At 39.5% G+C, this 26,389-nt stretch overlaps 1 protein-coding gene across 1 annotated transcript; it reads right to left on the reverse strand.

The window, feature by feature from the left end:
* Window positions 1-557: 557 nt before the first annotated feature.
* PGRMC2 (progesterone receptor membrane component 2) lies at window positions 558-15,513 on the reverse strand. Its single transcript, XM_060012972.1, has 3 exons — window positions 14,942-15,513; window positions 2,239-2,394; window positions 558-818 (listed from the first exon to the last, which is right to left on the reverse strand). Exons 1-3 carry the CDS (start codon window positions 15,357-15,359, stop codon window positions 721-723), a joined length of 672 nt encoding a protein of 223 aa, XP_059868955.1. The 5' UTR covers window positions 15,360-15,513; the 3' UTR covers window positions 558-720.
* Between the last annotated feature and the right edge of the window lie 10,876 nt (window positions 15,514-26,389).

Here is a 26,389-nt window from a genome sequence, read left to right on the forward strand (position 1 = left end):
TGACTTCTGAATTCACATAGGGGCTTTCCCTAAAAATAATTCAAGTCTATGTAAGTGAAATAAGGCACAATTAATATTGATTTGATCTAGGGGAAGGAAAGGGATAAAAACCAGTTTCAAATGATCTTACTGTTGGGGAATTAGCTTTGACTTAAATCCACCTGAAATCCCTTTTTCTAATTTCCAAAAATTTCTTAGAAATAAAAGTTTTTTTCTTTTCTTTGACAAAACCCAAAAAGAAAAGCTCGGGGAGTCATATCTTAGTGTTTCAGTAGCCTTAACTACTCAGACTGATGGGCACCAACCCCCCTCCCTCATTGCTAAAACAGACCCAGCGCATGAAGTAGGAATTCCTTGCTGTTTTTGTAAGGAGATCTGTACACTTAAGTAGCAAATATGTATCAGGTTGTCTTTGATTTTAAAAAAAAAGAGAAAAGGAAAAGTAATCTTGTGACTTTCTTGCTCTTTAAAAAAATCCCTGTCTCCTTCTTTTCAGGATGAAGAAGCCCCACCAGACATTACAAACAACTGCAACAAATGAGTCTGGCAGCATAATGTCTAGTATTCAAATCTTCATGGTGAGACTCATTTAGCTTGTACAAACAATCTGTTGAATGTTTTTTTGCAGCAGGTGAACCAAACCCAAAGACGCTGGACATTCTGTGAAAGGGAGTAAGAATTGCAGTTCTGAAGGCCCCTGACTTTGGTTGTTTACAAAGTTCAATCCTGTTTATTGTGATCCTTGGTATCTTCTTCATCTGTATATTCTGATGGTTCTTCCCCTGGTTTTAGGAGTCTGCCTACATAATCATATTTTTCTGAAAGATACATCAAAAGAAAATCAGTAGCGATCAAATTTGTCTCACTATTCCATTATACAGCAGGGAAGGTGTATGCTTCCTTTAGAGTCATATAGAACAAGATAAGTTTTTCCTATTGTTTACCTTGTCCAGTCTTTGTACTCATCTAACACTTGAACAAAAGAAAACAAGGTCAGGGAACTCATAAAGCTTGGGAATTGTGCTTTGGCAGGAGAGTGTTCCATACAACCAGTTCCTAATCAAGGACACTGCATCAGAATCACTTGGAGACCTTTAAAAAAAATATATGCACATCCAGGACCCATTTTGGAGTCACCCATGCCAGGCTCTTGGAATAGGTATGAGGACGTGTACTTTGAAACTGGTTTAACTCTAATGTGCACTGTGAGTCTCAGAATAGTTCTTTAAATTTTAATAGCCCAAAGTATTGTCATTAGATAGGTAAGTTGGCAATGTAGGGCATTTCCAACAGTTAGAAGACCATAAAAAAGTTAATGGTTACTTTCTTGGGGAGAAAGAGTACATGAGGTGGAAAATCACATGGAAAGTAGATCCAACCAGGAAATATTCTTGGGGAGAAAATGTGACACATGCTAGTAGTCCCTAAGAAAACAAACCAAATGAGAAGATGAAAATTCACTCGTTACTTATTATCCTGTGTTCTCTGAGGTCCCAATATGTGGTGCCTAGTACCTTACTGTTCTTTCTCCTATCAAACTCTCTTCTTAGATCTCGGTTACATTGCTTGTTTTTATGTTACCAGGTGTTTAATTTAGAACATCGTTATGTCCAAGGTGATAACATGTTTAGTCATTTCTTGGTCAAGACTCTGAACCTAGTTTAAGCAAATTAACTGACAAACCGAGAGGATAATACAGGAGGACTGCTTTGTATAGCAAAACCAGTATAAGTGCCAAGAAGCCAGAAGTATTCCAAGGGATCCACAGGTCACATAAATAGCAGTCCAGAGTGTTCACAGAGGCGGTAAAAATTGATGTCATGAGCATGTAATGAAGGAGAATGACATTTTTCCTTTATGGTTTGAAGGTAAGATCAAGAAAATCATTTTAGAATAAACTAAAATTACAGTATCAATATCACTAATTAATTGTTTTAAATAATTAATTGTTTTAAATTCTATATTTAAAAAACTATACCTTAATGAACAAACCTTATAAGACTAAAGGTGTCACAATTTTTATAAATTTTATAGTTTGTAACAAGCCAATTTTTAAATATGGATTTTATAAATAATAAGCACATGTAACAATCATTTTGATAGTTAGCTATGTTTATCATCAAATAATGATGGCAGTGAAAACAGACAGCATCCTTAGGCTCTTTAGTAATGAAATAGTATGTACTTTCTTTGGCCATATATTTAATATTTGCAAAGAACCCAACAAAATGAAGGTACCTTTAAACTGCATTTCCCATTCTCGAACACTCTCCATTTGTACGGCATTCAAATCTGAGAGATCATCATATTCATCTTTAAGTGCATCTTTATCTAGGCAAAATGTCGCCAGTCCTCTGGAGGCATCCCTACCAGCAAATATTCCATATGGACCCGCTAGGAAAAAAAAGAAATTATTTAGATTATCTAACCCTATTTTAGAATGTCTCAAATGAAAAAGTCAAATAAAGGAAACCTCATGACTCTTATGTGGTACACAGCCTTAATTTCAAAACATGCACAGACACTAAATAGGATAATGAGAAGAAATTTCTAAGAATGAGGTAACTATATGTACAGGCGCAGAAAGAAGTCCATGATATAGTAACTGAAAAAAGCAATTCAGCAAATTATATAGTATGACTCACTTTGAATTTAAAAAAAGATATACATATATGCACATTTCACCCACGTTTGTATATGCACAAAAAAACACCAGGAAGAATACAGACCAAGCACTTTACAGTGGCAACATTTCTGGAGAATGGAGAGGAAAGTTTTACTTCACATATAACAGAATAAAGCATTTTCTAATGAGAAGTACACAAGTAGAAAAAAATGGAAATCCCCTGATTTTTAAATGAGCAAAATAATGATTATAGCCATATTCATATTTGAAATCATTTAGGAAATTGAAGGTTATGTGTCAGAAAAGCATCTATACTTTTAAGAATAGAATTCAAAAATTAAATAGACAAAAATCTAAACATTTATGAACATTAATTTGAATTACAGAAAGCACTGCACCATAAAGTTCACTGGATGTAGGAAAACTCATTTCTTTTTTAATTGCATGGAAAAAGTGGCCTTAATAAATTTAAAAAGTAGCATTATTAGGTATTAATATATTAACATGAAAATAAAGGCAATACTTCCAGTAAAGTACTTTTTCCTGCTTTCCCGTTCTTAAGTACTTTCCATATTGCTGCTTAATATTAGGTGACTATCACAATTATCATTTAAGGGTTATATATTTTCCCACTGAGTGGATACACCTATAATTTATTTAATCATTCCCCTATTAATATAAACTTAGGCTATCATTTTATACTTTTAAATTTGTCTTCTATATAAGAAAATGGGACACTATTTACAACTGGCCAACATTTGTAACTTTCAAACTTTGCTCATTATCTCAACTGACATTCAAAAAGGTATGACAACTGACATTCAAAAAGTGTTTAAGAGAAGAAAATCTAATACTGTTTCTATTTACAAAGTAAAATCTGAAGTTCTTTCATTGGATTTAATTATTTTGGAGAAACATTAACTTTTTTTCTTTTTTTAATTTAAGTCTGTTACAATGCTGTTAGTTTTAAGTGTACAGCAAAGTGATTCAGATATATATTCTTTTTCATTATAGGTTATTACAAGATAATGAGTATAGTTCCCTGTGCTATACAGTAGGTCCTTGTTTACCTATTTTATATATAGTAGTGTGTATATGTTAAGCCCAAACTATTAATTTATCCCCCCCATCCTCTTTGGTAACCATAAGTTTGTTTTCTAAGTCCGTGAGTCTATCTGTTTTGTAAAAAAGTTCATTTGTATCATTTTTTAAGATTCCACATACAAGTGATATCATATGATATTTGTCTTTCTCTGTTTGGCTGACTTCACTTATGATAATCTCTAGGTCCATCCATGTTGCTGCAAATGGCATTATTTCATTCTTTTTTATGAGAAACATTTAACTTTTTTTTTTGGCTATGCCACCTGGCTTGCGGGTTCCCGACATCAGGGATTGAGCCCCAGCCCTGGCAGTGAAAGCACCAAGTTCTAACCAATGGATCGCCAGGGAATTCCCAATGTTAACTTTTAAAACTAAGCAAGAACAGTCCCTAGGGAAAGAAAAGCAGTCCACCTTAAAGCAGTTGTGTTTTTTTGTGGTATATAACTCCACGTGCTTTGTGGCAATGGCTGTTTTCAGGAGATGGAGGAAAAAAAAAAATATATATATGTATATATACATACACACACACACACACACACACACATTTATGTATATACAGAGAGAACTAATGTGATTTTTTTCTTAAGAAGCAACAATGACAAAAAAAATCTGTGAATAATATATAGCCTCTTTTTTTTTTTTTTTTTGCGATACGTGGGCCTCTCACTGTTGTGGCCTCTCCTGTTGCAGAGCACAGGCTCTGGACGCGCAGGCTCAGTGGCCATGGCTCATGGGCCCAGCCGCTCCGCGGCACGTGGGATCCTCCTGGACCGGGGCACTAACCCGTGTCCCCTGCATTGGCAGGCGAACTCTCAACCACTGCGGCCACCAGGGAAGCCCAATATATAGCCTCTTAATGCTAACTGGACCAATGCTTACAAACTTAAAACAGTGATTAGTCAAACACACAAAAGAAAAAAATAAAATTGATCAAGGCTATAAAAAACTACAAATGTAAAATGAGAATTTCAACTTTTTGGAGAATTTGCTAGCAATCTCACTTTCCTCTCTCACAGTACTGCAAAGTGGAAGGGACAGTTTTTGCCCTCCCTATTTGGCAGACAAATAGAAACGGAGGCATTCAGTGCCTTGCCTAAAATTACTGACAGAACTGGGAAGTAACATTTCCACTTTTCTGACTACCCCAAACACAACACATCTTGAGAAAACACAGAGGACCCACAAACCCAAAGATGGAGTGACAATCCTGAAAACTGGAGCATTTCACTAATCACAAAATTTCAGGGAAATGACTATTTTAGAATACCTGTTGAATCAAAATGGAAGAGCATTAACAAAAAAAGCTTTTTTTTTAGACATCATCAGCTTTTCTTAGCATTGTGTTATAATATTTACCTCCCTGGCCTACAAAAGTCAATCTACTTCAGGATACTTCACAGTATCAACCTTAAAACATATCCAAATGGTAAACAGGAGAGAAGAAAAGATGATCACTATAAAAAATAGGAGTCATAAAACCCTCCATCTTTGAGTGTATTAACGTATAACAGTGTATTCTTTAGTAAAATTGTCTGCCAACTTCCCTAAGAGGGAATGATGTTCTTTTTTTGGTTTGGCTAACTTAGAGTGAACTTGAGTCAACAGTTAATAACCCAAGCCTAATTCTAGACAAAATGATGTTTTGTTAACTCCTGAAAAGAATGATTCAGTGATTAACATATTTTCCTACTCTTTGTATTGCTGTCCTCTCCACATGCTTCCAATTTCCCTCAAGAAGCATTTAACTTCTGAAAAGGTTTTTCTGAAAACAGTTTTCTTTACTTTTTCCTCTAAGACCATAAAGAACGTAATATAAAGATTCAGAACTAGAGTTGGAAAAGGATGAGTTGCTTAGAAAAAGGAGGATTTGAGGTCCAATTAAAGTATATTTCTCTGCATCCCTAACACAATCAGAACCATATCTAAGAAGTCAGTAATACCTCCTCTTTCCACTACCTCCTTACATAACAGACCTAAATGTTACTGATTCTAATATTTTGATAACTACTCTTGGCTATCCATAATACTATAATAGCAGAGAGCTACCCAAGGAAAGCAAATTTTAAATGGTATTAGGTCTTCAGTATGGTATCATTTACACACACACACACACACACACACACACACTCAAATCTCGCTTATATAAATTAATCAGATTGTTTTGATTAAGGCTCATTTAGATATTAACATTTCAGTAATAACTAAGCAAATTATACTCTTGCTTTATCAAAGACTAAAATATCGTGCTGATACAAAACTAGATTTACAGTTTCAAGAAAATTCTTGCTACAAAAAATGTACCCAATTATTTAGCCAAGACAGATTCTCTTAAATGTACATATATAACAAATATCCTAGGACATCATTTTAATGATAAATCTTATTTCCATGATATTGTTAAATACACCGAAATGACATTATACTAGTTAGAATTCAGATTTCATTAACAGTTTTAAGAGTTAATACCACTTATGATACAGATTTTTGAAGTTCAAAAATCAGTAAATCTACTAGTTATTGTATCCTGAAACTGCTTACTTTAATACAATCAAGTGACAATGGGGTGACATATTTTTGAAGGCAACAACATATGGTCACTGTAAAACAATGTTTTAAAGAATAATTTAATGAGCAAACAATTCCAGGAGGAAGTAAATAAAATATCTAAAATATGTAACACATAATTTTGTGACTATTAAGATGATTATGTATCTACATTAGTATTTATGAAGAAGAGAAAATTCCAGAATGTTTTAGTTATTTCCATGGTATAAAAACCATAGCTCTCAGAGACAAACTTTAATTCATTAAAGTTTATAAACAGCCCAGTTTTCTGGCATGTTCTGACAATAGTCTTCTGTGATTATTAAAGTAAGTTAAAAAAAAAAATCTAATAATACTTGGTATTGAGTAATTTATTCCAAATAAGGTTATAATGTGCCTAGGAACAAATGAAACAATATGTAAAAGTGACTAAATGAAATCCAACTAATAGATATTATTTTTTTATACTTAGCTCTAGGAACTCCCAGGACTTTTAGAGAGAAGGTAGCATGGTAAAACTGAAAGAATACCTCTTAAGAAGTTAAGATACCTGGGTTCCGAGGCCGCACCCTACACTTGACCTTGGGCAAATTTTACATGCCTAAAATTGGAGGTCAAACCAGATAATCTCTTGACTACTATAATTCTAAGAGGAACTGAAAACTCAACCTTGCTTCGAAAATTCAAACTAGGAGGCTCTCAGCAATACTGTGGGTTGAGCTAGTGGCCCTGGCCCCAGGGCTCAAGGCTGGGCTGGGGGCAGGGAAGACTTTGAAAAATTAAAACCCCAGGCCTGTGCCGTTTGTGGGAGTGGGGCCTGAGTTCACCTAGCCCAGGTAGAATGAGAACTCTAAGGTGAAAAAAATACAATAGCATGGATTTAAATATCTGTTGGAATTTAACAAACAGTAATGGTAATACAGCAAGTATTGGGAGAAAGAAGTTATTCTATAAATGATGTTGGGATAACTGAACAGCCCTCTGTAAGAAAACAAAAACAAAAGTTGGATGCTTACTTCACTTCTTAAAACAAAATAAATTCCAAGTGGAACTAACAAACTAAAACCATAAAAGTATTAAGTATTAAGAAAAGCTTTAAGTATGATACAAAGCCCAGCTGCAATAAAATAGTCATGATCGAAAAAATGTGGCAAAAAATATATGAATAGATAATTTGTAGGAAAGGAAACATAAATGACTCAAATTTTTGAGGATGTCCAACCTCACTGAGAAATGTAAATTAAAATAATATTGAAATACTATTTTAAGTGCTCAGATTGACAAAGACCAAAAAGTTTAATATCACATTTTTGGCAAAAGGGTGAGAAACAGGCATTTTCGTGTGAGTGTAAATTTGTCCAATGTCTCTGGAGGGCAATTCGGAAATAAGTACCCAAATTAAAAATGTCCATACCCTAAGACTCAGTAATTTTACGTCTAGGAATTTATTTGATAGATAATTATGATTTTACTCACGTTTAAAATGATACATGAATATTTAGAGCAGTACCATGTAATAACAAGAGATTGGAAACAAATGTTCATTAAAAGTGGACTACTGGGCTTCCCTGGTGGCGCAGTGGTTGACAGTCCGCCTGCCGATGCGGGGGACACGGGTTCGTGCCCCGGTTCAGGAGGATCCCACATGCCACGGAGCGGCTGGGCCCGTGAGCCATGGCCGCTGAGCCTGCGTGTCCGGAGCCTGTGCTCCACAGTGGGAGAGGCCACAGCAGTGAGAGGCCTACGTACCGCAAAAAAAAAAAAAAAGTGGACTATTATGATATATTCATATAATAGAATTTATGCACACATTCAAAAGAATGAAATGGTTCTCTTTAAACTGATATGAAAGGCTCTCAATATGTTAAAATATTGTTAAAGGTTTGTATAGTATGCTACAATTAGTGCATGGGAGGGGTGTACATACCCACATGCTTTCACTTGCAGAGAATAGCTCTGGAACAAGACTCAGATACTCAGACTGGTTCCTCACCTCTAGGGAGGGGAACATGGTGGCTGGGTTGTGGGAAGGAGACTATCTTTTACTATATACCCTTTAAAATTTTTCTATCTCAAGCACGTATTACCTAATAAAAAAATTTTTTTTTCAGAAACTTCCATTGAGGCATACCCCAAACCACTCCACAGGGAGACTTCCACAACCCAAGGCTCATGGAACATCACAGAAAATATTCAAGAAACAAAAAGACAGCAATTGCTGAATTTTGTAATAAAAGTTGTAACTACATGAAGAAACAAACTACCATGGAGGAGTGAGCACACAGAACAGATATGAGAAATGGTATCCCAAGAATAAGATAACAGAAGCAGATTAAAGAGATATAGTATGTTTACTTAAAATTATTAAGAAATTAAGGGGACTTCCCTGGTGGTCCAGTGGTTAAGAATCCACATTCCAATGCAGGTGACGCTGGTTCGATCCCTGATCAGGGAATTAAGATCCCACGTGCCGTGGGGCAAATGAGCCCGCATGCTGCACTACTGAGCCTGCGCACCTCAACTATAAAGCCTGTGTGCTGCAAACTACAGGGCCCACGTGCTCTGGAGCCTGTGCACCACAACTACAGAGCCCCATGTACTGCAGCTACTGAGCCTGCGCTCTGGAGCCCACACGCCACAACGAAAGATCCTGCGTGCTGCAACTAAGACCCAATGCAGCCAAAAATAATAAAAAACAAAAAAACAGAAAACAAAAAACTAAAAAAAAATCATTGAGGATATGAGTTAAAAAAACAGTTAACCCACAATTTTATATCCTACATCTATACTATTATTCCTGAGTGAGGGCAGATAGACACAGAATCTTTTTCTATCAATGAAAAAAGCTATAGGATGTACCTCACTAAAATGAAAACTGAACCCTGAACAAAGAAATGAGATGCAAGAAATGACAGTGAATAAAGAAAATGGTAACTATGTTGGTAAATTTAAATGAAGGTTGACTATTAAAAAAAAAGTTAATAATTTAACCAATTTGGGGGTAGAGTTTTAAAAACTGCAGTAAAACTAGAAGTCTAATAGTAATAACATAGAAAAAATGGAATGTGGGAGGAATTAGAGTTAATGTTTTCTAACCAGGGCCACAATATATGGCTATGTACCATATAACTCCAGGGGACACCATTTACATTTGTATACATGATAGTTTTGTATATTTAATATTAAGAAATATTCTGTCAAATGGCAGTGAAGTGTCTTAAAGAGTTCTAATTCATACAAAAATGTTTGGTTAACATTCTTATATTCTATAGCAAAAACTGAAGGAAAAGAATCTTATCACCAAAAGAATAGAAATAGAATGCATCCAAATCAGTAGGGGGATGTGAAACAGAAACAGACACACAGACATAGAGAACAGACTTGTGGCTGCCAAGGGGTGGGTGGAGTGGGGGAGGGATGGATTGGGAGTTTGGGGTGAGCAGATGCAAACTAGTATACAGACAACGTATAAACCAGGTCCTACTGTATAGCACAGGGAACTATATTCAATACCCTGTGACAAACCACAGTGGAAAAGAATATAAAAAAGAATGTATATGTATGTGTAACTGAAACACTTTGCTGTATAGTACAAATTAATACAACATTGTAAATCAACTATACTTCAATAAAATAAATTTAAAAAAAATCAGTAGGGGAGAAAACGTGGAAGGAATAAAAAATAAACTGATTAAGTTGTTAAAAGACAGTATTGATATTAAATTTTATGAAAAAATCAGCTATATGTTATTTATAAGGGAAAAAAACACAGATTGGTTAAAAGTAAAAGGATGGAAAAAGAAGCACTGAGGTAACACTAATCAAATGAAGCCTCAAGTCAAATCTGAAAATCAGTAAGGGTGATAAGGATGTTTCTTCCTCTGCCGATTAACACAGTATCAGTTCTAGATCTAGTGCTTAGATAGCTTCAAAACATTGATATACCCAATCTTTGTAAGGCTGGCTCCTTCAGGTTTTGCTGAGGTATCAATCCTCACTTTCTTGACAAACCAATATAAATAAGGTACCTTTCTTAACCGTCTGATCTAAATAAAGTCCTTTGTTAACCTCTATTACATATCCTATTCATTTATTTCACATCATATTTAATTACAGACTATAATCATGTATTGAATGCTTGTTTATCATCTGTCTTCCTCAACAGACCATAAACTCCATGAGGGTAGGGAGGCAAATGTTCTGAACACTCAGAGAACTCTCATTTCTCAAAACATCTTATCTAGGCAACAATGTAATGAAATCCAGGCAATTCCTTCTTAGAGTTTAAAAGTGGAGATGAAATCCTATATTAAAGATCTTGAGACAAGATGCTGGCTCTAAGAGTACAGCAGTTATTTAGTGATGTCTGTCACAAGTACGTGGGGGAGGAGTGATCTATGTTACACTGTTGAAAGAACTATTATAAAAGAACTTGAATGGCTAACTCCAGATGTTACTAAATGTACTCCTTTCCTCCAAACTGAATAACATCTTCTGGTCTTATACATGCTTTAAGCTATCCTATTACACTTTGTGTTAGTATTTAATACAAATACAATTCCCTCTTAGATTAAAAACACTGGAATGATGTTGAACTCAGAAGAGCCAAACAAGAAGGTACTGTAGAAATTACTAGTATAAATTTGAGCAGAGTATCAAAATTCATCAGAAGACTTAGCTGATCCCTTTATCTGATTGGCAGGTAATGAATAGTAGGTAATGAATGTGTATGGGCATTAGACCTAACACAGACCCAGTTGGCTTCAAAGCAAGAAGCTAGGATGAGAGCTGGGTAGTGTCAGTAGGACATTGATGAAGGAACAGGTTTGTCTATATGCCTAAACTGTTGCTTCAGCTGCAATTCTTCAAACTACAAATAAAACTCACATATTGAACATAAAGTTAAAAAAGGAGGAAAGACACATGAAAGGTAAATGTGCTCCTTTCCCCCACCTCCTAAATATTAGGCATCTCATGGGGTACTTCGTATATACTTCTTTCCTTTCCAGTGGAATTTAAATGGTATGTTGGAGAAAATACAGCTTTGGTATATGTCAAAGAATACATGGAATAACGGGGGAAGCTATATATCTAAATATCAGAAACGCAGATAAACTATTAGAAAGGTCAATTGTATAATTTCTTGCCATTCTAAAGAATAAAAAACACTGTTTTAATTCCACTGCAGTAATATTACATCAAATTATTTAAAATTATACTATCTGTTGGAGTCCTCCTCATCTATTATGACTATGGAAACGTGAAATTATATTATGTTGTGATACAGTGGGAGGGGATAGCCTATGAAGCCTGTTAGACTGGGTTTGATTTCTAGCTTGGCTACTTACTAGATATGTGACTTGGGGCAAAATCTCTCTGAGTTTCAGTTTCCACGTTTGTAAAATGGGAACATTACTTATTTCCTAGGGCTGTCTGAAAATTAAATGAGATAATAAGCCCCAAATGGAGTTTCCTACTCCTTCTACCCTGACCTCTAGAATCAATGCTATTGAACAGAACTCAATGGGAAGACGGAAATGCTCTATAAAGTGCACTGTATAGTACGGTAGCCATGTGGGTACTGAGCACTTGAAATATGGCTAGTGTGACTGAGGAACTCAATTTTTAATTATATTTAATTAATTTAAATTTAAAAAGCTACACGTGGCTTGTGGCTACCATATCAAACAGCACAACATAAAGCCATGAAGTGTGTTTCTTTTGAGGCTTTAAATCCTTATGGAACTAGGAGAGGGTATAAAAAATAACAGCAGTGAGATTCTCTTTAAGTTTATCCCAGAATGCAGTATACCTGAAATAGAATAGATAGGCTTTGCGGTCAAATATGTCTGGATTTGAATACCATGTCTGTGTGACCCAAGCCAATTTACCTCAAATTCCTAAACCTCAGGCTCCCCATATGAAAGACAGAATACTCACTAATCTCACTGAAGCACTGTGGAGATGACAAATTAATGGATTTGATGTAGTAGCTGCTTAACAAATCTAGTTCCTTTCTCCTTCCACATTCATTGTTTCTTACATGACCACTTTCCTCACGTGCTGGCCAACTGCCTGAACTGTTACTAAATTTAATACTGACAAATGTAGTTAATGACAACTGTTTGCCAATATGTTTACTCCACTAAATTAAACTGCCAATATTTAATTTTTTAAGAACCCATACTTTAAAAATGTATGGCTAAAAATATCTTCAACACAGAAAAAGCCTCACAAAATAATCTAACTCTAAAACCATTACTGAGAAATGGGAGTAGATATTGGTTAGGCACAGAAACTAGGTTTTCTAGCTCCCTTATTACCTCATTCTTTCAGCTACTAAGAGTCTCAGTTAAGGATTTTTACTTCTGAATTATTCTGCTACAAAACTGCTTAATTGATTTGAGGATGAAAATAAAAAATTAAAACCAAAACCGAACTTATGTCTGTTTCATAGCCAGAAATTTGGCTTCAAGACTCTTGGGAAGTGTTTTATCTTCTCTTAATGTGAAATATATTCTCAGCCCCTAAGATGATCTGGCTACCTTTAAGGTTCCTTTCAATAATAAAATATTCCAAATATCTCTATTAGGTTGTTAATTGATAAGTACTTAGAATAAAATAACTGAATATCACTCTTAGCCTGTTCATTAGGACCTGGAAATCAGTGGAAGCTAACCTAAAGCTGACTCCTCTGTTGTTACGAGGAACCCCCTCACTGGCTCAAGCCACACAAAGGCCATCTACATTACAACTATGACTCAATTTTAAAATTTCTGTTGCAGAACATTTGCCACTGGATCCTGCCAAACTGTGTCTAAGGCTGTTTCTCCTACCTATTTTCAGATAGTGGCAAGGCATAATGTGTGAGGACCGATATGCTTCTTTGTACTAATACTTTGGTTGCTTCACTGTCAGTTTAGATAGGGGTACAAAGGCAGAGTTTTTAGTTTGGTTAAGCTCTGTATTAAAAATCTAAACCTGTACACAATTTCTAATCATCGAACACACATACTGTGTAAATCCTTGACTAAAAAAAAAAAAAACTATTTAATTTGGTCTGTCCGTTTAAATATTGTACTTTGGCCCTATTGTCTTATCCCCCATGCTCATAAGTAAACAAAAAAGTATTAACTATTTCAGCTGATATGAGTAGGCAGACATCTGGTTTTCATTTTTATACAACGAGAAGCAAGTACTTAATAAGCTATCTGTGACTTGGTTGGATTGAATGTACTATAAATATATACAGAAAATACAAGGCACTAAGAAATAAATAGTTCAACATGTAGGATCTCCAATTTCTTACCTCTAATTAACAACTAACCAAAGCACTTCTAAAATACCTTCCAGCCACTAAGCACAGAAATCGTAAGTATATATTTGCAAGTGTCAATAAATCTCATGGACTAACAGATTAAAGAGGAAACCAACTTGTTTTTAGACTTGCCAACCCCCTTGACTTTAAGACCTGGATGTACTCTTTCGAATAACAGGTCACTCTAGGTCTCTAATTTTATTTACTTTTATTGTAGTCACTTTTTTAAAGCTCAGAATAACTACACAACCAGCATGTACAATGTTGATCAGTTTTATGGTATGCCAACAGGTTCCACGAGTCTGAACTGAAGTTTATTAACATAATCTGAAATGTATGCTATAACTACATTGTAAAAGAAGGGTTTCTAAACCAAACACCCTACACACACACAGTTCTCTGAAAGTAAAGTTTTAAAAATCTTTAACTTGCAGCACTGGTGCCTGGGGGTATGAATTTATAGCTGTTTTAAGTTTTTGCTCCTCAGTGAAAACACAATAAATCATAATCAACGTGTAGTTGAATACTTGCCTTCCTACTTAAAAAAAAAAAAAAAAAAGATAAAAGAGAGAAACCGGACAGGCACGCCTGCTGGGTATATGAGCTCCACCCCCAAAACTCTGGGCGAAGACCCTTGCCAGTATTTATTAGGATCTGCATTCAGGTCTGCCTCATCCCACATATATTGTTAATCTTGGAAAGCATCTTCGTACCAAAACCCGTTTTTTTAAAAAAAAAAAGAGTCGAGGTGTTGCTTATATGACAGGAGTTTACAGAGGGCTGGGACTTGGAACTCCGTGTACCTAAATGTGGCCTTATGGGGAGTAGTAGAGGGAAAAGGAAGCTCAGTGGCGCGTGCACACACACGCGCACACACACACACACACAAACACACACACACAGAGTAAAGAAAGGAAAGCTATGAATTACAGCACCTAAAACTTTAGGTCCCTACTTTAGAAATCTTTCTTCTCTCCCGCCTCCAACGGTCCCAGGAACCAGAAAGTTCAGGAAAGGCTGAGGGCCAGCGTGACTGGCGACAACTAAAAGGATTTTGAAAAATTCAGCACAAGAAAAGGCTGCGAGGAGAAATGGGATAGGAGAAAAATGAAAGATGAGAGCTGGCTCCTGGGGCGACACTGGGACCCCGACTTCGGGGGGGTAAACGCCGGAGGGGCCCGCGGCCGAGGCGTGTGGGGGGCGGGCCGTCTCAGGTGCGGGAGACAAGGCGCGGGGATCCAGATGTCGAGAAGGATGGCAAGCTAACCCTTTGCCCAGGGGCCTCCCCATCATAAGATGGTCGCGCTTGAGCTGCAGGGGGTCCTCCCCCTCCCCGTCCAACTCCTCACCGGGGCCGTAGAACTTGCTGCCTTTGGTCACGTCGAAGACTTTCCCATTGACCGCAAGCAGGATGCGCGGGGTGCGTGACCCGTCGTACTGGCGCAGCTGCTCCAAGCTGAAGTCCCGCTTCTTCATACGAGGAAGAGAGGCAGCGGGGCTCTCCTCGCCCGCCCCGGCCCCAGCCCCCAGACCCCGCCGCCCCCAACGCACCCACAGCCGGTAGGCCCCCAGCAGCACCAGCGCCACCAGCGCCACGTTCAGCAGCATCTCCCCGCCCCCCGTCAGAAGGGCCAGCGCAGCAGCCGACCAGCCGCCCCCTTCTGCTGCCGCTCCCGCGCCGCTCGGGCTCTCGCTGCTACCGTCGCTGCTGCTCTCGCTGCCACTCCCCAGGGTGCCTAAATTCACGTCCCCATCACCCGCCGCCATCACTGCCCGCCAGCGCCTTCCTCTCCTCCCCGCCCCCTGCCCTCCCCAACCCCACGGTCGGCCCCGCCCATGTGGGGCCTCCCAGCCAATAGCGTGAGGGTAGGGGGCGGGGTCAGGCCGGCTCCCGACTGGGTGTTAACGCGGTAACGATGTCTTGGATCTCTCCCTCCGTCCCCCTCCCTCCTTTTGCAGGCCGCGCGCGCGTGCGACGCCCCGCCCACCTCGCCCCACACTTCCCTGCTCTCGTCCTTCGCCTCTAGTTGAAGTAGAAGAGGGGGGCGGGTCTGAAGAAAACACGGTGCGTCGGCCGCACGCGCGGGCGGGGCGAGACTACGGCGCGTGCGCGGGCCCCGCGGCGCCACGCGCTCTCCTTTCCTCTGCAAGCCCTCTGGGAGACACGCTCCTCCCAGTCCCCTCGCTGTGCGCGTGCGCCCAGGAGTCGCTTTTCTTCCCAGGCCAGGGTTCGCGTCCGCAAACTCCCGCCTCTTCGCTTTGGCTCCGCCCGAGAGCTTCACGTGCGCTGAGGCGGCCGCTGAGGCGGGACCCTCCCTGACGCCTTCCCGAGGGCGCGGGTTGGTGGCTAGTGGGAGGCCGCGACATAGTTATAACTGCTTTCGCACACTGAAGAGGGGTGTCTCTTTCTCCCCCGGGCGCCGTCGCGCCTGTCCGGAAGCCCAGAGCGTGGGCGCGCGGGCAAAGCTACAGCCTAGAAGTTTTGGCGAGGAGCTGGAGTCGCCTGGCGCGGAGAGCGCGCACGGAGCTCGCCCAGGGATTGTTTGGCAGAAGGAATCTACGTGCTGTCTGCGCCATTCCCCAGTGGTTTTAGCCAAGGCTGCTCTTGTAGAATTTTCTTTCAGATTTTGAACTAAAGGTGTCGTTTTTCCTTGAAACGTTCTCATTGGGGCGAGAGGCAAGTGAATAGGATGAGGTGGTCCTTTTTTCGCGCATTTAGCTTTATTTACAGTTTCTTTTCATCTTTCTGGGTCTTGTAGAGTCTTTTAGCTTCTCGAGTCCTTAAAATTCCTGTGTAAATGTCACCTCTGAAGCCTCATTCTGAACCCCTCGCCTCACGCTCTCAGGTCATCTGATGTGCTCCTTCTCGCCCCAGTCTGTTTTGTGTCGCTAGTCCCCGCCCCCGCGCGCGTGTGAACTACCCTTGTGGCGAATGAAGGTTTATCAAGGGAGTAACAGTTTTCGTTTTATCTTGAGGAACTGATGGGATGGAGGAGAGACGTGGGCAAGCAATGGGGGCGTATGGTATGCTAATTAGGGAAACAGCAAGTGGTCCATTTTGGCTTTAAGTACTGAAGAGGAACAGTCTGGAAGACTTGAGGTTGCAGTCTTAAGTATCGAGGGATAGGCTTGGACTTCATATTGCCGGTTTTGGAGGAGCCTCTGAAGATATGGAAGAGGCAAGTGACAGGATCAAAACTCTTCTGTAGAGAGTTCTCTACTAGGATTGGTATGAAAGATTGGAGTGGGGAAAAGAATGGGAAGCCAGTTAAGTAGGCTACCGTATTGGTGCAAGGAGTAAGGGAAGTGAGGGAACGCAGGACTAATGACAGCATTAGAGCAGGGGTCTGCAAGCTTTTCTTCAAAGGGCCAAACATTAATATTTTAAGTGTTCTCTATCATAATTACTCAACTCTGTCGTGTAGTGAGAAAGCAGCCATAGACAATACTTCAAGGAATGAGCTTGGCTGTGTTCCAACAAAACTTTATTTTTGGACACTGAAATTTTAATTTGATATAATTTTAGATATCATGAAATATTCTTTTAACTTTTTTTTAAATTTTATTTTGGCTGTGCTGCCCAGCATGCAGGATCTTAGTTCCCCAACCAGGGGTTGAACTCACGCTCCCTGCATTGGTAGTGCGGAGTCTTAACCACTGGACCACCAGGGAAGTCCCGTTAACTTTTTTTCAATCATTTAAACATGTAAAAAACTTTTTTTTTTTTTCACTTTCCAGAGGTACAGAAACAGCCTATAGGCCATAGTTTGCTGACCCCTGCTTTAGAGGTATTTTCTTGAGGCAGAGTGAACAAGATTTAATTGGGGGTAATGACCATGTATAGTCTGTACTCCTCCAATCTAGAATACTTTCCGAAGATAAAGGGGGCACCGTTAATTACACTGGGAGAATACGAGTAAAATTAGACTGTCCTAAGCCAACCTCAAGTGGTCATCCTAAGGTTAATGGTTAAGAGAAGTCAAAATTGCTTCAGGACCTGGTAAAAGGAAATGGAAGTGGCAATAATGGAAACAGGGAGCTTGGGAAGACACTGGTTTTAGGGAGAAGATGGCTGTAGCAGTCCCAGGTGTCATATGGTTGGGACAACATCGACAGGCAGGAAGAAACCACCCCAGAGGCTTCATAGCTGGCCACTCCTTATATCTTATTTACCAGAATTGGGTTGCTAGCTAGTCCCTAAAACAGTGACTGACAAGGAGCATGGGATTACCATGATTGGTTAGTGTTTATCTGGCTTTTGACAGTTATTATACAGGACTGTGGCATGCGTTGCTGGTCATTTAGCATCTCTGGTGCCTTCCTACTAAATTTAATAGCAACCCAAGGCATTGTGACACCAAAAAAAGAAAAAAAAAAAAACCCTCTTCCCCTCCATCCCACACACACTCCCTAGAGAAATGATGCTGGTTAAGAACCACTGGCTTAGACCAGTTGGGATTTACCTTGGTACTGAATTATGTGTGTATAGTTTTCTTTTTCCTGATTGGTTTGGGGGGAAGAGAGGAACTAAGCAGTATTGAAGTTCTGTTGTCAGGGAAGTAGGGTGGGAAATGGTGGGTAGGTAATTAACATTCTGCCATGAGAATTAAACATTTTCTTTCTTTTTTTTTTTTTTTTTTTTTTTGCAGTACGCGGGCCTCTCACTGTTGTGGCCTCTCCCACTGTGGAGCACAGGCTCCGGACGCGCAGGCTCAGCGGCCATGGCTTACGGACCCAGTAAACATTTTCTTTTATATCCTTGATAAAATAAGCATCTCAACTTCACACTTGAAGCCCCCCCACTCCCCACAGGAAAAATCTCTCCCAGTAGGATACTCTTTTTTTGAATACTGTAGTAACTTTCAGACTGGTGGCCTGCTCTGTCTTTCCCTCCTTCATTACTACATGAAGGGACTAGTCCTGTATACTGATTTCCTTTACTCAGATACCTATCTCCAGTGGTCCTCAGCTATCTCAGAAACTCAGTTGGAACTCAAAGGCCTCCATAAATCCACAGATGACTTCCCTGCCTTTCCCTTACAAATGTAATCTGCTGCTTACTGATTGACTTGTCATCTCTATGGAAGATGTACCTCTCTAGGCCTGACCCCTCTCTGGAGGTATCCACACTACCCAACAAATTTTTCCATTTCTTTTTTTTTTAAATAAATTTATTTATTTTATTTATTTATTTTTGGCTGCGTGGGGTCTTCGTTGCTGCATGCGGGCTTTCTCTAGTTTCAGCGAGCAGGGGCTACTCTTCGTCGCGGTGCGCGGACTTCTCATTACGGTGGCTTCTTATTGCAGAGCACGGGCTCTAGAGCGTAGGCTCAGTAGTTGTGGTGTGTGGGGGCTTAGTTGCTCTGTGGCATGTGGAATCTTCCCAGACCAGGGCTCAAACCTGTGTCCCCTGCTTTGGCAGGCGGATTCCTAACCACTGTGCCACCAGGAAAGTCCCTACGGTGGCTTCTTTTGTTGTGGAGCACGGGCTCTAGGCACACAGGCTTCAGCACTCGTGGCTCGCAGGCTCTAGAGCCCAGGCTCAGTAGTTGTGGTGCACGGGCTTAGTTGCTCCACAGCATGTGGGATCTTCCCGGACCAGGGCTCGAACCCGTGTCCCCTACATTGGCAGGTGGATTCTTAACCACTGCACCACCAGGGAAGCCCTCTTTTCCATTTCTTTTCTCACGTAGCCAACTTGCATTTCCCTCCTTTCAACTCAGCATGGCCATTGAAGTGTGATTGAAGTGATCTGTGTCACTTGCGAGCAAAAGCTTTAAGAACCCGTGCACAGTTTCTCATGCTCTTTCCTTCTGGCACGGTGACGGAAAGTTTTAGTTACCTATTGCTGCATAACAAACTATCCCAAATCTTAGTGACTTAAAAGCGTAACCATTTTATTATCGTCAATGGTTTTGTGGGTTGAATGGGCTAATGGGCAGTTGTCTAATCTTGCTTGGTGTCTCTCATGTGGTTCCAGCCAGGTATTGTTGGACTGGAGTAATCTGGAGGCTCGATGGGGATGCTAGAATGGCTGAGCCTTTCTTTTTCCAGTGTTATTGCAGGGCCTCAGTTTAAATGGCTTCTCCTGCAGAGTAGCCTGACTTCTTACATGGTGGCTCAGGACTCTTCAAAAAGCAAAAGCTTCCAGGTGTTTGTAAGGCTTAGTCTTGGAAATAACACATTCTATTGGTTAAAGCAGTCACATGGGCAACTCAGTTTCAAGGGGAGGGTAAATAAACTCCACCTCTTGATGGGGATTGGGGGGAAGAGTGACAAAGAACTTGTGGCCTTATTTAATCTACCACCACAACAATATTCCACATGGTGGCTGCTTCCATCAGCCAGGGTCCTAGGGTCAGTACAAAGTGGAAAAGACTCCTTAGCTAATACACATGGTTGTATGAGTGAGAAATACGTTTCTGCTGTTCTAAGTCGCTGAGATATTTGTGGTTGTTTGGTAGCAAATAAAGCCTGATCGATAGTAATACAAAAATTGGTACTGGAAGTAGGGCACTGCTGTAACAGAAACCTAAAATATATGGCATTGACATATATGACTATGTTACAAATGTTAGTGGTTGGTTGTTAGGCAGCATCCAGCTCTGATTCACTTAGGAATCTCTCAGCAAATGTAGCTTAGAAATTTGAGCTCAATAAATATTTCTTAAATAAGATAGACTGTTTCTTGTAATTCTGTTCTATTTCTCTATTTTAGGGGAAAACACTTCTTTCCCACATCAGATGTTTCTTAAAGTATGGAGGGGGTGCCACTAACATAACACTCGATACCTCATTCCAGCGCTTCTAACAAGTTTCCTGATGTGTAAGTTTGGCGTGTGCAGCCCACCTTCTTCCTCTCTCCTTTCTCATGGGAGCCAGGCCGCCCACAGAAAGTATGCTTTCTACTCTGCTGCTTCATACCACAAGTTTCACAGGGGTCTGCCCATGCCAGGGGGTCCTGCCCAGGACAAGGGAGGCTTGGGGTAAGCTTAACAGGATAGGCGCTCTGGGGGAAGGGGAGCTTCAGGCTTGGGAGCTAAGCTCACTGCCATGGAGTGAAAAAACCTGTTGTTTGAACTTTAATCCACAAGCGCAAGAGTGTTAACAAGTTGGAAGTTAATAATTTTGGACTTTAACATGAAGTCGGTACTGATTACTTTGGGCTGTAATTCAGAAGAATAAGATAATGTAATGTCTGAACTTTTCATTTCGTGCTGGAAAATTCATATTGGAAAGGGGTCATAATCAGATTGAGGATGTCTTTTTGGCTTTTAGTTTTTAGAGTATTTTTATGTTATCATTTGATCTTCTTTTAGAACTTCTGGTAATGTTGAACAAGGTAGTGAGACATAATTTGAGGTGGCAATAGAACAGGTTGTGAATTATAGCCTTGCGTACAGAATAGCATGGGAGCTGATTTAATTGATGTATTGTTCTGACCCATTCAGGGCATTCTGGGAACAACACCTACCCTTTACCAGTGGCCCCACGAGATTCCACAAAAGAGCTGAAATCAGTATTGAAGTGGCCTTATGAAGATGGGAGCAGGACTACGCTAACTGACTGCTGACTTCTTACCCAAGGGGGATAACCATGTCCTAAGGTGATCTCAGTGGGTAAGCTGAAAGGGTCAAAGCAATGGTCTTCATACATTTTTACTGACATACACCCAAAATAATTTTTAGGTTCACATGTAAAATTTTTCGTCCTTAGTTGCAAAAGATGTAATTTCTGGTGTAATCTAAATATGAATATTTTAAAGTGTAAAGGGTTATAGCACTTAAAAATGCATTTAGTGAAATTAAATCCCATAGAAATTGAATACTCACCATCATCCATATTTACAGAAATTTTACATTACTCTTTTTTTCTCTTTGAATTTGTGTTTTTATTCTACTTCCCCACAGAAGTCTTAAAAATATATTTTATGCTCAAATGTATTTTATTGCTCACCCTATCAGTCTTTGTGGCAGTCAAAAAATTGTTTATAATTTTAAAAAATTTCTACCACCAAAAGGTTCTAAATGCCAAAAATTTCTTTTGGATTGAGTTATTTTTACAATTATTAGTAGTAATACATAATTAATCTTAAGTACATTACAAATTTTTCCAAATAATTACTAAAGAGAACTAAAATTTTCCTGGAAATATGTCTCTTAATGAAATGGATGAAGCTCCTCCTCTCCAGTTAGTTCATGGATGTAATTTCCTGCTAGGATACAATAAGAAAACAAGTTGGGGGACTATTAGGTGCAGGGCTTACAAAAGATGAATAAATGATGTTCAATGCATTATTTACAATAGAAAATTATATATCTAAATCTAAGTGTATTACATAAAAGATAGGAATGAATAATGAGGTGAGAAGTGGTTAACAAATAATAAGCAGAAGTGTTTGGGTAAGAAAACAAGTATAGACTTACTATATTCAATAATCTTCAGGTAAAAACTAGTGAAAATATTTTCTCCCATGAGTCTGAATAATTGTTCAAAAAGCACTACAAAACATTAATGTATCTGTGATATATGTTCCTTTTACATGTAATGTAATGATGATCTGTTAGAAGGAAATTTGGAATTTTTTTAACATCCTTTTCCTTGAAATCATCTGAAATATGCAGTTGAGACACAGGAGGATGGCACCAAGTTCTCTCTCATTACTGAGCAGATGTGCCTTGTAACTGGTATTTCCCAGAATGTTTTCTACATATCTTCCATTTTTGAATTCTGAGAGAGATATCTGGAGCATGAAACTTTGCTGTGGGTTTGTTACCCACATGAAATAGGGCTCAACTTCCTTCAGTATTTCTGTTTGCTATCTCAACAGTATTGTTTGACACCATCAGGAAATGGAAGAGGAAATGGCATTAGACAAAAATGATCGTAACTCTTGCCACCCTGCTCTACAATTATCTGAACTCAGAACACTCCCGCACAGACCAAAATACCCAATTTCTAGCACCATGCTTTTCTCTTAATAGAAATACATTTAAGATAAGGAAAGCCAGGAAATCCTCCTGCTACTTATAATGCATTGATTAAATTAAATATTGACATCACTATTTAGAATTGTTCCTTTGTACGGTACCTTAGAGGCTTTTTGCACATGGGAGCAAATTGTCATAGTAATATCTGGGATGGGTGAGAGGATGCCTGTCTTTTATAAGTGAGAAAAGACTGATTTTAAAATAGAATTGGAAAAATTGAATTGTTGTGAAATCTCAACCTCAGTCATATTTTAGACAGCTCAACTTTAGGAAGGAGTAGGTGAAAGTTGAATAAATGGAATTGATTTCCTTAAAATTATCTGTGCTTGTATTCCTCTTGGAAAGTAGAATCCCAGGGTAGATTTATTCCAGTTTGGAGATTACTAGGTTAAGAGAATAAAATTATGTGGGGAATGTGGTGTAAGTTGCAGGGGGTTTTATTAACATTCCTGGTGTCTTGGGCCAGCCTTTCCTCTTCCCCATTGAGTAAGATACTACGTAGTGAGAAGCTGCATGAGAAAGCTCAGCCCTTTGGCCAGTCTTACCCTTGGGGCCAGGCTGCCATCAGGAATCATGACTTCTAGTCTATTCCTTTATGCTGCAGAATTTACAGGGACAAGTCTTTGGAGTAGGTGGAGGGGAGAGTTTCTGTAATCCCGTTCTGCCAGTCAGCAACCCAGTGGTAAGTCTACCTTGTCCTAGGGTTCAGCGTTGGGAGGCCCACTGGCGCCATCTCGCCTCCAGCGTCAGCTTTATCAGGAAGAACGACAGTTCTCAGCTGTCTACTCTTTTTCCTGTTTTTCAGTTGGCTCACAACTTGGTAGGAAGAGGGATGTGGTTTACTGAGTCCCCTAAACGTTCTCAGTCCTAAACAGTGCTGTGCATATTAACACCACAAATACTACTGTGAATTTTCCTATGTTTTTTTAGCCATGAAATTACATTCAATCCTACCTGTTATTTTTCTAATAATATTTTGTGTATATTTCATAGATTTGTACATACTAATGAGTGTAGTTTGTTTTCAAAATGTTATTTTCTAAAGGACTGTTACTGGGCAGTATATGAAACATCAGAATAGTTAAGTTCAGGAGAAAGAGAATTGCTCTGTAGCCTTAAACAGCTAGTTCCTCAAGACACATTGTTGCCAGAGTTTCATAGAAGGTGAATGAATACATTAGGGGTTGATTGTAAGGAGATTAGGCGTGCCATTCTGTTTCTTCCTGTACTGTAAGTTACTTGGCCTGCTAAGCCTTTTAACATTCATAAAACAATGATATAAAATATGGCCCTCATATGAGACAATAAGATTATAAAGCACGAATCTTTGTTTTGTAAGCAACTTGGGTCTTTAGAAAATGAGCTGCTTTTTAGATTACAAAAAAAAAAATCAGGAGCTTAAAGCTTCAGTTTAATGAAGAATAAACTGTTCTTGAATCCTCTGTCATAAACTGGCATGCATAATTCAAATATTGTCATACACTAGCGGAAATTTTGACTGGCTTTGACTTTGTTATGGTTACTGAAAGGAGGTTCTCCGGCAGAACATAAATTTTTATTGGCAAGCAGGTGCAGGAATTCCTGATGAGAAGAACCAAAAGATCACAACTTTGATTCTTCTTTTTTCTCTTGCCTGCAACATCCAATCGAAGATCAAGTCCTGTTGAACCTACCTCCAAAATATGATCCCAAATTTGACGGACCACTTCTCACTATGTCTACTGCTACCATCCTGGTACAAGCCATCAGCAGCTCTCATTTAGACCATGACAGTAGCCTCTTGTCTGGCTCCTGGGTTTCCACTCTTGCCTTCCTAGAACTCATTCTCAATCATTAGCCATTTAACAATATAAATCAGACTATCACTTCCCTAACTATACTTCCCTAATGTCTTTCCCTTGCAATTAGAATAAAATCCAAGCTCCTCATCATGGCCCTTATGATCTGTTGTACATCTACCCTCTGATTGCTCTTAACTCACATTCCTTGTTCATTATGCTCTAGCCAAATTGGTTTTCTATCTTTCTTTGAATGCACCAAGCTCATTCCTACCTTTGAGGTTTTGCATTTGCTCTTTTTCCAGCCTGGAATTCTCTGCTCCCAGATTTTCTCATGGCTGATTCATTCTCATTACTTAGGTTGCAGCTCAAATGTCCATCCCTCAGAGAAGCCTTTTATCCTGACCACACATCTAAAGAGCTGTCATCCCTTCTCCCCAACTTTAATCATTTCCTATCCTGCTTAATTGTTTTCACAGTATTTAGTACTGCCTGAAACTCTCTTATTTTTCACATGTTTATTATTTGGCCCTCTGCTAACCCCCTCTAGAATGTGACTCCATGGTGGGTAGGGCTCGTCTGTCTTGTTCCCTGCTATATCCTCAGTGCTTGGAATGAAGGTTGCCATTTAGTGGGGGTTTATTACATATTTGAATGAGTGAATGACTCAAGGTCCAGATGTAGCCAGAGAAGGCCTCCCAAGAGGTCTTTACCTTAGTAATTTACCATAGTTCAGAGTTGTGGCCCTTTTGTTTTAAATGCTCAGATGTCAGCTTTTGCCAGCACATGGAGGTTTTTTTCCTCCAGGGCAGAACTTACGTTAATGAAAGTATAAGACTGTAAAATCCCTATACTAATTTATTAGTTTTCAGTGAGCAATATAGCTGTCACATGGACCCAGACTCGTAGTAATATGATCTGTTGTGGATTTTCTGCCTGTGGGCTAGCACACATAGGATAGGGCATTAAGTGAGAAACTTTTTGGGAAAACATGGAATACAAAAAAGGGGAAAGAGTAAGATGCCTTGTATGTTTCAAGACATTTGTTTATTTAACAAATATTTATAGATTTCTGACTTTGTTTTGTGCTAGGTACTGAAGAATCAACAAGTAATACTATTAAGCACCAGCAGTTTGGTTGGAGAGGCAGACAATAAACTGACAATTACAGATCAATGTCAAAAGTTCTCTTTTTAGGTTCATGCCAGGGTGATGTAGGAGGACCTAGAAGGGAAACTGAGCCTTGGGGGATCAAGGTGAGCTTCCCAGGAGTTAGGATTATTTGAGCTGAACTCTGAAGAGTTAGCCAGGCAGAACAAGGAAAGGTGTGGGGGGCACTGCTGGCAGAAGCTGCAGCCTGAGCAAAGGTCAGCTGGAGAGAGCAGAACCTTCTAAGAACTACAAGTAGTTCAGTAAGGTTGGGGAAAGGTGGAATGAGAAGCCTGGCTATCAGACTCACAGACCTAAGTAGGTCTGGACTTTATCCCTATGACAGGGAGCTACTGAAAGTTTTTGTTTTGGTGAAGGGGCAGAGTACATCTTTCAGACTGCCCTAGTACAGCCAATACTTTGCATTCCTTTCTACGAAAGAACTTCCCATGGATATCTGGAGAAAGTCCACGCTCCTCCTCCGAGAACATGCAGTCCTTCCTTTACTACCCCCAGCCTTATACCTGCTATACCTGCTGCCTCCACAGCGCACTCTGTGCTCCAGACCCACCAAACTTCCCAGCTTCCAGACTCACTTCCCGATCTTTAATTATGCTTTCGTAGCCTCCACTCCTGCTAGCACTCTCAGCAGGTCACTTTCAAAAAGTGTTACAGGATTAGTCTTCCAACCTATAAAGGCAATACATGTTCCTTGCAACACAGAGACATGCAGAGGAAGAGCTAAAACCTTCTCCTTTCCTCTCACCACCACACACACATACATAGTGTGCTTTAAAACATATATACACTTTTAACTAAAATATATCTATGCTATACAATTTGTACAGTTCTTCCCTGCTCCCCCAACAGAATATCCAGT

The sequence above is a fragment of the Delphinus delphis genome, chromosome 5, assembly GCF_949987515.2.
Source record: "Delphinus delphis chromosome 5, mDelDel1.2, whole genome shotgun sequence".
NCBI classification, from domain to species: Eukaryota; Metazoa; Chordata; class Mammalia; order Artiodactyla; family Delphinidae; genus Delphinus; species Delphinus delphis.

What these genes read in the sequence shown, in the direction of transcription:
- PGRMC2 (XM_060012972.1), bottom strand. Translation starts at nt 15,359, where the DNA reads ATGGCGGCGGGTGATGGGGACGTGAATTTAGGCACCCTGGGGAGTGGC. An exon ending in CAGCAAGTTCTACGGCCCCG is followed by an intron (nt 2,395 to 14,941) that starts GTGAGGAGTTGG and finishes TTTTTTTCCTAG; the next exon opens with CGGGTCCATATGGAATATTT. An exon ending in ATGGGAAATGCAGTTTAAAG is followed by an intron (nt 819 to 2,238) that starts GTACCTTCATTT and finishes TGTATCTTTCAG; the next exon opens with AAAAATATGATTATGTAGGC.